The sequence below is a fragment of the Aspergillus sclerotioniger genome (assembly GCF_003184525.1).
Source record: "Aspergillus sclerotioniger CBS 115572 chromosome Unknown BO94scaffold_7, whole genome shotgun sequence".
NCBI lineage: Eukaryota > Fungi > Ascomycota > Eurotiomycetes > Eurotiales > Aspergillaceae > Aspergillus > Aspergillus sclerotioniger.
This window is the reverse complement of record NW_020290997.1, coordinates 601,237-614,009: the sequence shown is the minus strand read 5'-3', so window position 1 is coordinate 614,009 and position 12,773 is coordinate 601,237. Positions and strand designations below refer to the sequence as shown.

At 53.3% G+C, this 12,773-nt stretch overlaps 5 protein-coding genes across 5 annotated transcripts; 3 read left to right on the top strand and 2 right to left on the bottom strand.

Annotated features, from left to right (window-relative positions):
- Window positions 1-198: 198 nt before the first annotated feature.
- BO94DRAFT_532902 (uncharacterized protein) lies at window positions 199-2,322 on the bottom strand. The gene has a single exon (XM_025611217.1). The coding sequence runs from the start codon at window positions 1,858-1,860 to the stop codon at window positions 646-648; it is 1,215 nt and encodes a 404-aa protein (XP_025469925.1). The 5' UTR covers window positions 1,861-2,322; the 3' UTR covers window positions 199-645.
- A 790-nt stretch (window positions 2,323-3,112) lies between these two features.
- On the top strand, window positions 3,113-3,609 carry BO94DRAFT_622318 (ATP synthase subunit epsilon family protein; the record flags this gene model as incomplete). The annotated part of the gene is made up of 3 exons (XM_025617073.1): window positions 3,113-3,144; window positions 3,219-3,333; window positions 3,414-3,609. The coding sequence occupies 3 exons, from the start codon at window positions 3,113-3,115 to the stop codon at window positions 3,489-3,491; spliced, it is 225 nt and encodes a 74-aa protein (XP_025469924.1). The 3' UTR covers window positions 3,492-3,609.
- A 328-nt stretch (window positions 3,610-3,937) lies between these two features.
- On the top strand, window positions 3,938-6,709 carry BO94DRAFT_460886 (N-alpha-acetyltransferase 35, NatC auxiliary subunit; the record flags this gene model as incomplete). Its single annotated transcript, XM_025607903.1, has 8 exons — window positions 3,938-4,004; window positions 4,096-4,163; window positions 4,248-4,388; window positions 4,462-4,698; window positions 4,762-5,220; window positions 5,269-5,526; window positions 5,609-5,707; window positions 5,759-6,709. The coding sequence occupies 8 exons, from the start codon at window positions 3,938-3,940 to the stop codon at window positions 6,707-6,709; spliced, it is 2,280 nt and encodes a 759-aa protein (XP_025469923.1).
- Window positions 6,710-7,985: 1,276 nt separating this feature from the next.
- BO94DRAFT_361521 (transcription factor) lies at window positions 7,986-11,145 on the top strand. The gene is made up of 5 exons (XM_025607170.1): window positions 7,986-9,213; window positions 9,289-9,548; window positions 9,600-9,734; window positions 9,797-9,887; window positions 9,957-11,145. Exons 1-5 carry the CDS (start codon window positions 8,462-8,464, stop codon window positions 10,897-10,899), a joined length of 2,181 nt encoding a protein of 726 aa, XP_025469922.1. The 5' UTR covers window positions 7,986-8,461; the 3' UTR covers window positions 10,900-11,145.
- On the bottom strand, window positions 10,957-12,091 carry BO94DRAFT_361267 (uncharacterized protein). Its single transcript, XM_025607169.1, has 2 exons — window positions 11,653-12,091; window positions 10,957-11,594 (listed from the first exon to the last, which is right to left on the bottom strand). Exons 1-2 carry the CDS (start codon window positions 11,797-11,799, stop codon window positions 11,049-11,051), a joined length of 693 nt encoding a protein of 230 aa, XP_025469921.1. The 5' UTR covers window positions 11,800-12,091; the 3' UTR covers window positions 10,957-11,048.
- Window positions 12,092-12,773: the final 682 nt, after the last annotated feature.

The following is a 12,773-nucleotide window of genomic DNA, read 5'->3' as shown; positions in this document are numbered from 1 at the left end:
GACAGACAAGGGCAATAGGACACAATTAGATCAGGTAGGCCCGACCGGAACTCCCAGAGCAAGAACAGGTGCGGAGGGAGAAGAAGGAGAAGAAGAGAGGATGGGGGAAGAGATGGAGATGGGGATGGAGATGAAGCCAAAGTCTCGAAAATTTTCCAGGCGATTCTCGATCCCCGGATTGTCTTGGCGGCAGAAGCTCCTAGAAGGTCACGTGCAGCCGCGTATCCGAGGGATTCGCCTCGGGTCGTCGGAAAGGGCAACCCGCGTACACCGACTGCCTACAATGAAGTCTACTGATTGAGAGAGCCAGTTAATAGCACCAATTGCCGATTGAATGCTGCCATTTATGGGACCACGCAAGTAATACTAGTCCAAGAGTCGTCTGCTGTAATCCGCAACCGATTCTTCCGATCCCTTTCCTCATAGATTTTACCGAAGGCTTCAGCATGGTAGCATTTCATTATTCAAATGACTAAATTACTGGAAAATAGAAGACATTATCAATAAGGGTAGAAGACAGTGATCTTAAAGATGGAAGGAGTGTGAGAAACTGAGACCGAAGCCAGAAATGCAAAATGGCAAAGATATGTCAATACTAATTTTCACGGGCCTTGGTTTGGATCAGGCCTCATTCCATTCGGAGGTTCATTTCATGTCATTGGAGACTTGATAGGGGTGGATCGCTTCATCCATCTGCATATAATTGCCTGACATGTGCTGATAGGTTTCAGGCTCAAACGAAGCAAGACGGTTGAACATCTCCTGAGAGAAATCCAATGGATCATTCGCAGTATCGACATCAACAGTGTTGTGGTATGCCGGATACATGGCGCTCGAAAACGGCTGACCGAGTCCACTCTGCCACAGATCGCCATGAGCAGCAACTCCAGGCTCATGTGAAAGCACTTCCATGGAGGAGCTACCTACAGGCGCAAAGCCCATTGGCGAATCCTGGCTCAGTAAATCCATGAAGTTGGCATTGCTATCGACCGAATAAGCGTTATCGCCAGAAGACTGTTGGTAGTACTGAGGGAAGGATGCGGCATCATGGAGGTTGCCCGGATCAACGGCTAAACCCACAGAGTGAGAAACTGTATCACCGTCATTGCTAGCGTGTCGTCGATATTTGAGTACCACCAGCTTACTTCGCTTAGGTTCGGAGCCGGAAGCAGATGGAGACGTCTCAGGCTGCCCCGTGTCATTCGGGTATTCGAGGAACTTCGCACCGGGAGCCAACAGATCATTAGAGCTATTCACGCTGCTGTCTATGTCATCTTCGTCACTCTCGTACTTGAGCTGTTCTGGAGTGCTTTCCGCAGCTTGAGATATTGACTTCTTCTTGTTTGGGAACTTCCTCCGAATCCTAGAAGCTCTTCCCTCGACCCAGTCTTCATCCGAGGACGTGTCTTGGTGTTGAGCTTTGCTCCGTGACTCGCCACTACCGAGCTTGGTCTGGGCACTTTTACGTTTCGGTCTTTCTCCTTGCACGCTTCCTGTGGGCGATTCTGCGGTCGACTTGCATAAGGCACCGATACCACCACGTCGAAGGGGGGGAGGAACAGCTTTCTCTGCGGCAACTCGACGACTGCGAAGTTTGGCAAGGTGCTGTACTATCGCTCCCTCCGTCACGTTATGTCCCATGGTCCTAGCGACGTCCGCCCAAGGAATCTTGATGGAGTTGGTATTGCAAACAGACTGTACGGTCAGCAGAAGAAGCTCGTTCAAGTTTTCTACATCTGTTAGCCTTGGCTTGTAGAGATGCCACAGTGACAAAGACTGAATAGGGGCAGGGAATGTACCGTCCCAGCGAACTAGAGTTCGCTTTTTCGGCCTATTGGAGGACTTTCTAGAGGAACCCATTCTGCACTGGCTGGATTCTGAACTTTTGACCATTCCTGGAGTATGTACTGTTTAGATTCTGGGACTAGGAGAAGCGTGGTGATCTTGATGCGGAAAGGTCTCTGTACAAGAGTTGCCAGTTAGTTGGAGGTGAGGTAAGGATAAGGTGAAGCCTTCGGCTCCCTCGCTCAGATGCGCAGCAGATCCGTGACGCCCCCCGCCTCCCTCCAGCGGACAGTGGGTTGCTTTGTACACTCTTGCTTGTGAGAGTGAGCCCTTCTTAACTTACTTTTGATGGCATTCAAAGCCTTCCTATCGGGAGATGCAAGTAGAGGTCAAGGTGAGATGAGAAGACGTGGTGATGTGGACAGCCAGGAGGTTCACTTTCTTCCGGAGATATGTGAGGAATTGTTCGCCTTGTGTGCTTTTTCTTGCAATATAACATCGCCATGGTGATCCAAACATGTCAAACATAAGTACTGGGCCTCTTCATGCAAACAAAGCCATGCAGTTCTCGGGCATAGTAGATCTTTGCCCCACGTCATAGATTACAGACAGAAGAGTGATGCCCTCAGTAATCTTTTTTGGATTGTAGTGCAACATTACAGATTAGCTTGCTTACCCAGTATATAGGGCCAGAATGGCTTCTCGGTACAGTATACAGAAAGACACCGGGGATAGGCGTAATTTTGCTCGAGAAACTAAGTAGTCTACCTATCCGGGGCGGATAGAACTTAAATACCATCTGTCCTTGGTCCTTATATACTAGGGCGGAGACAATTCTTGGTCGAGTACCTTCCAATTCCATCAGTTGATTACTATGGAGAGCTTCTACATCGAATGCTGTACAAGTAAAATCTATGTCCAAACTTCGAATCCCTTCAATATGCCAAAGAGCTATGACTAGGTAGCAGTTCAAATATATATCCGCTTTCGCACATGCTACTACCTCCGCCTTTTATGGTGTGAACTGATTAAGTCCGGCCCATTCCTGGAGCTCCAAGTTACTCTTGGTCGAATTCTTGCTCATTAAAACAGGTAAGAAGTATGGGGACCAAGGTAGTAGGAAAACCTGGACAATCTAACCCATCTACTCCGTAGTATAAAATGCAATAGTCCCCAATTGTTTCCGATTGGTTGCGGCTGCGACTGAATCACGTGTGTCACATGACCCGACCTTCCCGAACCTCCGAACTCGACGGTTTGCAAAGCATCCCAGAGCGAGCGATCTTTCTCCTGAACCCAATATCCCCATCCACATCATACCGTCAAAATGGCATTCGCCTGGAAAGCCGCTGGTCTCACGTACGATTGTCCCATGCAAATAAACGTTCCGCTTGCCTTGGAATCCTGACTGACTCTATGGTTGACTTTTACAGCTACAACCGCTACCTGACCGTTGCCGCTCGCGCGGTCCGCAGGTCTCTCAAGGACGGTCCTCGTGCTGCTGCTGAGCGCCGTGGAAACATGGACTTGCGTTTCGCCAAGTGGGAGGTTCGTATCTAGATGCCTAGCTTACCTATCACTGAGTTCAATGGGCCAGTTTTGGCTGACCAAGTGTGTCCCGGATTTAGAACGGCAAGCAGGGTGAAGTCAAGTCCCTCGCCCAGGCCAACAACGAGGCCCTTGCTGCCCAGGCCGAGTCGAAATAAATAACTCCCGCCGATGTGTGAACACGAGACATAGGATGTATTCTGGGTGAAGATGTCGAGACCTCGGGTGGAAGCCTTACGCAGGAAAGGACTGGATCTCTGTAGCAATACTGGCCCCTTGATCAGGTATAAATAGAAAAGACTATTTCCTCCTGCCATTCTTCTAGCTGGCTAGTAAGCCCGCTTGTTTGCGATGTAGGCCATGTCCCCTCAAGGGCGCGGGTTCCTGAGCTCGACGGCCCTGCCTCACCGCGCGGCTGGTGCTCCCGCAAGTTTTGCCCTGTCCGCCCGACTCCCCGCCTCCCCTCGCCCGCTCTCTTCCCTCCCTCCCTCCCTCTTCTCCGCCAGATCGACACTCATTCTAGCTTGACCCCGGCAATCTGGCAGCTGGCTGCGGATGATAGTGTTCTCATATGCTGCCAAACGACGACACCCAAGTTCCAACCATGCGGGTGGTTTCGCAGTCGGTGGTCCCGCGCGACATCACCGATGAATTTACAACAGCTGCCTCAAGTGAGCATGTTTCTCTTTGCTTCCACCCGTCTTCGTTGCGGACACGTATTGATCGAATTGCTCGCTAACTGCTTGCGTCTTCGAATTCCAGAGTTGAGAACCGGACAGCTTGTCAAAGATGAATACTTCACACTTTTTGAAGCAGTTGGTGCGCTGGAGGTTGGTTGCGACCCGATAGTTGTTGATGGCACACGCCCCGCGACCGATACCGAACCAGAAGCTGACAATTTCTGGACGTTATAGATCATGGATTCCAAAATGGACAGTGGATACCTGGGCCCCGGTGAGAACCATGCGCAGGCCTTGGAGGATGACTACGATTTGAGGCGGGAGCTTGCTCCGGAAGAGGTACTTGGTATCATGGATGGGTTGCTCTGTCATGAGGTAAGTCGAGATAATGATATCCGGATATTTGGCGCTACATCTGAGCTATGCTGAACAATCATTCTCGTGACAGATGGCGTGGCATATGGGTCACCCTCTTTCTCAGACCCTCTTTACATCCCTCTACCTGGACAAGCTCCTATGGCCGGTACCGAAGTCTCTTGAAGAAGCTCATTTCTTTCGTGGATACCTCGCAAATAATAACGAGGAATCGGCAATCGTACATCTCGTGCTGCGTGCATATTGCCTTGCACTGATCAAATGCTGTGATTTTGTGCATGCGCGGGTGGCTACTGAATACTATTTTGAGGTTAGTATCAACACACTGTATTCTATCAGCTTGAGCACCACTAATACTTCCCTCTCGTCTTAGGAAGAGGATTTCGTCACCCAGCTCTATAACCGTACGCTATTGTCACAGTTTGAACCAGAGCCATTCTACGACCTTTTAAATCGAGCGATCTCTTGGATTGACGAGCAAAAGGGAAAGTTGGATGAGAACGTACGTGAAGCTATATGGACCAGACTGCTCTTCCGACGCGACTTTTTACAGGGCTTGGAGCAAGATGTCGAAGTGATTGAGACAAGGTCAAGGGAGCACTTTTTGAATTGCCTGTCCCGGTTGGATGATTTGGCCAAGTCAACTTCCTTGGGAACAGAAGTACCCGACTCATTTAGTTGGAAGATCCAACGAAAGTTGGCGAGCACTGTTCCTCCACGGCCAATGGTGAAGATTAATATCGAAGATGCGCTGGCGCATCTAAAGCGGCTATGCCAGGACGCAATTGACCTGGAAGAAATCATCGATTACCGAGGACCTTACAACTTCAAGGTAAGGAGGCTTATACTTGGTTATTGGGGCCGTGCTTACAACTTTTAGGTTACTATATGGACTTTGCTGTCACGGAAGCCCCAGCCATCAGTATATATCCGGTCACTCGTCCAAACCCTGATCGTCAACAACATGACGATACTCGGAGCCGTTCCCGTTAAGCAATTTCTATACGATGAACTAGCAGAGCTTGTTTTACCGTCAAGCATACTTTTGGAAGCCAACATGGATGAAATCGAGGTTCCTTCCGACCCTCGCTTCCAAATTGCAAGACAAATGGATGCTTTTGTCAAGCGTTTCTCCCAAGTATGTCTACATTATTCTAATACCCGCCCCTCGTGTACACTTTTCCCTGGAGATGTTGATCGCAGGCTGATTCCACGTGCAGCCTTTCGCGGATACATTCCGAAGTGCCTGCTTAAACCGCTGCCGCATTCGGCGCACTGTCTGCCATACCATTGTCGATTGGGACAACTTGCAAATGGAGGTGAGTACTTCACGCGTGTGCATTGGGAGTGTGATCTAAACTTCTCTCTAGGCTGAAGATCTCGATGAGCAACTCCGCACCTTGAGCAAAGAACCTCCATTGATGCTCGCCAACGGCGACGCTACTTATTCGTATCCCCTTAGCAGCTGGGCTTATCATCACAAATTGATACAATTCCGTCTCATCCTTCAGCTCGGATTTGAGCTTTCCATCTACTCTCCCGAAGAACTGCCTGGGATGTACTGGTACCTGTCCCACATCTGCTCTACCCACCTCGGTCACATTGATCGGATCCGCACGTTCACTGTCGCCGCCGCCAAACGAAACCTCACAGAAATGGCCGCGAAAAAAAGTGATGCTCTTGAGCGGCATACTGCACTTCAGAAATCACTCCGACTCCTCGAACGGCTAACAACGCAGATAGTTGCTATTGACGCATTTGCCATTTCCCTGCACGCTCTGTATGTGCTCCTTGCCCGCCATGGCGTCCTACCGACGGCCTCTTCTGCCCAGGCATACTCCAGCGACCGATTGCGCTACGAAATCCGCATGAAACCCTTCCTTCAAATAACCTTACCGGAACTAGTCCCGTACGATGAATACCGTCGGGAAGCCGTGCTTGAAGGGGATAGCGATGAAACCGTACTGGAACGTGCTACTAAAGCCATCTCGGAGGCACGAAAAGCCTGGGAAGCTACACTGGCGAACGGTGCCTTCGTCCAGGAATCTGACGGCGAAGAGAACTCCGCGCCGGCCATTGAAGAAGACTGGAAACGCGACGTGAAGGACACGATGCGTGCTTGCATAGGGGCAAGCATCGCGATCGAGACGGTCAAGAAAGCGCTGAAAGCTCACGCGAACGTGGTTGAAGCCAAGGAGGGTGCAGAGAGCCCATCTGTAAATCTGCGGGTGACTATCCCGGAGACTGGCTCCAAGGCTCGTTGGCATGACTGGTGGGTTGTCCCGCAGGTCTCACCAGTAACAGTAGGCTCTAAGACATGAATTGCATCAACCATCTATGGTCTTGATTAGCAACCGACCCCTACTCTTCAGCCGCGACCACGGGGCGGATCGACCCAGCCGTTGCGGACCAAGGTGTCGCGAGGTTCCCACGTAGTAGGTTGAATCTCCGGCCACGAGGCCCGAACCGGATGGGTGAGAATAGCAAGGACGATATCGATACTGTGTAGAACCTCAACGACCGAGCACCTCGTGTCCACCCGAGCCGACAGTCCTAAGTGTGCCCCCAACGGCCCATGTGGAGTACCCGATGCACCATGAAGTCATGTATATAAGTCACGCATAGTAATAGACATATGGCACGAACCGGTGGGATTCGGACTCGCGTGCTTGCCGAGGGTAGCGTATACTCCGGAGAGCGAAAGAGGGAATGGAGACCAGCGCCCGCCATGGAGCGAAAGAGACAATTAGAGAGCCTGCCCACTGCACCCACCATACCTAGTTCATGTGCAGAATACACAATCTGCGAGGAACCGGACGACGGAACTACGGACGAGGAAGTCCATCAGCTCGCCCCGGGAGGTCAACATCAGGCCATCCATCCAGGGCCAGTCAGCTGACCGTGCGCATCACGACTAACTCGTTGATCCTCTCGGTTCCCCCCCCCCCCCCCCTCTCTCCCCAACCCATACCTAGATCGACCCGGTGTGTTCGGAACGACTCCGAACGAAGGCAGCCAGAGCTCTCGACCGCTGATCAGTGGCAGCGAACGGGGATCAATGGATGTCAGTCGAGATGCCTCCTTACACAGCAACGATTGCAACTGGCGGGGGGTAGGTAGATAGGAAGAGAGGACCTATCGATGACCTCACCGGACCCGGGAGACTGGGTTGAACTGGGTTGAGGAATGGCTGGACGGGGATTGGGTGGCATTGCCGAGGGAGGAGCGGGAATGACAATGGCAATCGACAGCGTCCAGTGACGGCGGTCAAACAAACAAAGGGCAATCGGTGGAATGAGGGGCCAGCTCTGCGGAGAAAATTCCTGCTTGCTACTACGGACCATCTACATACTTACATACTTACATACTTACTACTGCTAATTATGATTCATCTGGCGAGACAGCTGGACCGAACACGCCATCTCGGGAGTGGCAGGTTCCTTCCTGTTTCCCAGGCACGGAAGACCAGCGGCCAGGTGCCGATTAGTACGCCTGACTAACCAGCGGCGACGACGGGGAGATGGCGCTTTCCCCTCCAGTCCCAAAGCTGGTGCTCCCCCGGGCAAAAGATCGGCTCATGCATCGATTGATCTGAGCATTGTCGCCCTCCCCTCCCCCATCAGTATCGTCCCTTCCGATCAGCCGCTCATCCAATTTTTGTTTTTCCCGCTTGAGACTCTTCTATCATGGTGATTCAGCGTCCGATGTGTCGGGGATTGTCCCATTGATCGGTGTGTCTTGCCCCCTCTCCCCCGGGGCTCTGATGAATTTTGCGTGCCCTGCTCCTCTGCCCAGTCCTAACGCTATCTCCGTCGCGCTGAGTTGCTGACCTCTCGGGCCTCGATCCAGCCTGCTCGAATCGTGCCTTTGTCGTCTACCACTGTGTATGAATATCCCGATGTCTCGGATCTCTACTCACACCCGCAATAATACTGGCCCGACTCGGATTTTAAGCGCGCGTGTATGATCGACCGTCCCGTTGCACAGACATACGATTTGCCTATCCCTTCATCCGTCACGCACGCCAACCGAACCCCAATAGCGGGGCCAGCGAACGTCTGCAAACTACCGCAATGCCTACGTATCCCATCCGCCGCAGGCCGCGTGAGTGTAAAACTTGCCTTCCATGCCGTGCCAGCAAGGTCCGCTGTGATCGCAATGTGCCGTGTGGGAACTGCGTCAAGCGCAACTTCACCTGCTCTTACGGTCGTCCTCCCCCGACGGGCTCCCGTCCATCCTCCTTCGTTCCAGACCAGTTTGCCTCTTCCGCCACGACCCCGGCGACAACTACGCCTCAATTCTTCCCGCCGCCGTCGTATCATCCTGCCAACCGTGAACCTCCCTACGGGGCCGATCCAGAATCGGCCAGCTCAGCCACCCAGGATGGTCTACCTGATATCGTGACGCTGTCGCAAGAGGAGTGGGATGAGATCAACAACAAAATGCAAACGATGGAGCAGATCTTGGCGAGCCTGGGTTCTCTTTTCCACACCCACGGTGCGCGGAAAGCCGCCGAACCTCGATCGGAACCTTCTCAAACGGAGGAAGACGTTTCTCCCGCCTCCGAAGGCATTTATGGATCAACTACACTGAAGACGGGCTCGGTTCACATAGGTTCTAGATCCGCCCTGGTTGATATTCTGGACAAGTCGAAGGTCTCGGAGGATACGGCGCAGGCGCTTCCAAAAGACGACCTTCTCACAGAGCTGGCGTTGGGGAACGAATCCGCCGCCTACCCCTTTGTGGATCTCTGGTCTTCAGATCCATACACGTTCAATATCGCAGGTGTCTGCAACGTGCTGCCCGATGATGAACAGTGCCGAAAGTGAGTCGACCCCTGAACACATACGCTGGCGTCACATTGTTTTGCGTAGCTGACGTATTCATTTCCCCCCCCCAGACTTCTAGCATTCTATCGGAATATTGGCACAGTGTTGTATCCCGTCCTGCCAGATCTTGCTAGGCTCGAAGAAAACATGAACAAGCTTCTGGAAGGCCGACGAGCAGCTGGTGGCGTATATCAGCCGGATGCCAATGGTTTAGTGAAGCCGTTTGGCATGAGTGTTTCTTTTCTTAGCCTTCTATTTGCCGTTTTAGCCTCCGGTTCTCAACTATCCGACCTGTCTGGGAAAGAACGGGAGTTGACCTCATGGGTATACGGTTGGTAGACCTCCATACTAGCATTTTCATATTCCGACTGACCAGCTTCAGTGTCTTGCTCTTACCATTGCCTGCGCATGTTGAACTATGTGTCCCAGCCATCTCTGGAGGTGATCCAGACTCTGTTGGTCATTGGCAGTGTCTTGTCGTATAACATGAATGCAGGCGCCTCCTACACGTTGCTCGGTGAGTATTGGAAGATGCGCATGAGGTGAACAGTGGAAGCTAATGCATGCCGTTTGTCCAAGGAATGACGGAGCGGATGTGTATGGTTCTGGGTCTTCACGTCGAAACGTCTGGGTTTTCGCGAGCCGCACAGGCGGCGCGGAGGAGAGTGTGGTAAGAGCCATCCCCTGAGAATATCCTTGTGACCGGACCCTAGTGCGATGCTAAACTTACTGTGACCAGGTGGGCGATGGCTTTTCAGAACAGCCATTTCTCTTTAGCGTATGACCGACCATCCATTACGATGATCAACCAGCCAGAGATTCCGTATGATCCAAAATCTATGCCTGGTCATCGGGGATATTTCGAAACGCTCTGCCGCCTCATTTCCGTTATACTCGAGATGCTGCGAGGGCTGATGTTCACGCATCATTCCCACCTGCGATACCACGAAATCCGGGATTATAAGCAGCGCATCGAACGGATCATTGCCGAGGCTGCACCGCACTTGCGATTTCGCGACCGCTGTGGCACATTAGCGGAGCATATCGAGCGGACGGAACTTCGACTCCACTCGTCGTATTTTATTTCGCTGATGTGCCGAGTTTCCTTGGACCCGGATGTTCAGATGGATGAGCAGCGGCGCGAAGTCGTTCGGGAGGATTGCTTGACGAATCTTATTAACACGATTGAGGCGTTCATTGAGCTGCACTCGATTAATTCGCATGCTTCGCGTACCTGGATCAGCTTGCAACGGACAATCGCATCAGCTTTCCTGTTAGTGGCGAATAACAATGATCAGTTGCATCCTCAGACATGGGACCTGATCCAGAAACTCGAAGCGGTCTTGTCCGACCATGTGCATGCGGATGGGGAATCCAACAGTAACAACAAGACGGACTCGGCCAGACATCTCACATCATCCCTTCGCGCTCTTCGCGAAGTCAGTGCCGCCTTCCGCGCGCGCAAAAAGCGTAACCGGCTGGTCCCGGAGATTGCACCTAGCACCCCGGGCCTGTCGCCCGCCACCGTGTTCACGTCGCCGGCCTCGACTGCCCTGGGGTCGACAGCCCCGGCCTACCCCTCTGGCTATAGCGTTTCGTCAGAGGAGGGGCACATTGACAACATTCTCAACCGAGTTTCGGATGTAATGCTATTCCCAAGCATGAGTACGGGGAATGTTTGACCCAGTGGCTGCCCGGGCATGATAGTTAGTGAATTGGTGCGACACTCCGACCGATGCGGGCGCACGGGCTCAGTCGTCCCATCCATTCTGCCTGCCGTTGTTTGGGCACCGGAAGCGCCCCGACCCGTAGAGATGTACACATACAGAGGTCACAGCAGCTGACTGCTCGATGCAATGACGGTATCAATCATGCCGCCCATGATACAATGTGTGCCCTCTGAGCGTCGAGGGATGAGATATGCTGAGCACGCCCCTCTGGAAACCAGTGGTGTCGGGAGGGGGGACAAGTGAAGAATCGACCTTGACGCCGACTCTTGGGTGAGAAAGGAGGGGGGTTCGAACCCCGGGGAGGGGATCATGGAGGCTTTAGATAGCCGGGGGGAGAGGCGAGGTCTGGCTGTGGGCGGGTATTTGTAGCGGAGGGGCCTAGCCAGGGCGGGTGCCCCTCGCCGTTGTTCCGTGGGAGTGGATGGATGGGGATGGCGATGGATCATGGATGGTTCTCTGGTTGACGGCGTCGAGCGACGGATCAGGCAGCCCCTGCCCGGCCGAAGAATGACCGCTTCGGCCGAAGAAACGATCGCCCAAACTCTGCTCCCAGAACAGAAGGACTTTCGGTCACGGAGAACCGTCCAGTCCGGTTCGAGATTCTGTAATAATAATAGTAACCGGCGAGCCAGAAGGCCGCTCGCTACCTTTAGTTTGATTAGAAGATGTCGTCGTTCTCGATCCCCCGGGCACCTCTCGTCATACTCTTCCCTCTGCTCTCTCCTTCCCTCTGCCGGGCGCTGGACGGAGCCAGGCGCCCCGGATATTATCTCCTTCCGCACGTTGGCTGACCTTTAGGGCCGCTGCAGCCAGAACGCCTCCCTGCCAGCCTGAGGCCATCCATCCATCCATGCGGATCCACGGCCGATCAGTGCAGCCCTCAGCCCTCAGCAGAGGCAACTGGCAAGATCGTCACTCACCCCCGGGGATGCAAGGGAGGGAAAAAATAATTGAGGATGCAAGGCAAGGCTGCGATGCTTAAGGCCAGCCTGTCTCGAATCCACCTCGTTTCATGTGCTCTGTCTGTCGGCCGGATAGGACCGATCCATGAGCCGAACGGGGAGACCCGGAAACTCCGAGCAGAGGAAAGGGGCCAGAAAAAGACCGCGGCGCCATTGTGGGCGCCCAAGACCACGCCCGCCACTGCAAAGTTGTGTGTCACTCACTAACCAGCCACTAGGTAGATACAGAGATCGCTCGTGACGAGTATGCGGGGTCAATCGGTTGACCGTTGAGCCCAGGATTTGTTCGGTCGAACCACGCTTCGGCTCCGAGGGCTCAGTTCGAACTCAATCCTTGAACTTGACCTGTCCGGACTGACGGCTGTGACTGCGCTCAGCGACACGACACTTCGGACCCGATCGACACGTCCCAGCATTCTGCCGTGCATGGCCGCGAGACGGCGACCATACTATCCGTGGCACTAGGACGAATGCATGGAAACTATTACACCGGGAATGACGATCGCTGGTGGATGTTGGTGTCCGGGCTTTAGGCTACACTCCCACCTTGGTTTGGCCGGGATTCGTCCCATCCGCAACCCCGATGTACATACTCCCAGCAGTTGTCGCATGAGGTGTCAGCTCACCATCCGCGATGGCGGCAGAGTGAAAGATCATACAATTTCGAACAGGGGTTCGGATCCAGAGCGGCCGGAGCTCTGCTCAGACAGCCTATGTTGGTCCTGGGATTGGTGTGGGAGGGATGTTGTGGCTGCCAGGCCGGAAGATTAGGGATGTGCACGGATGCCAGAATGGTAGCGGCCATCCTGACCTCGCTAGTGGTGCAATGCAGTGCCGTACAGCCAGGGTCTGGGTGACTGGCGT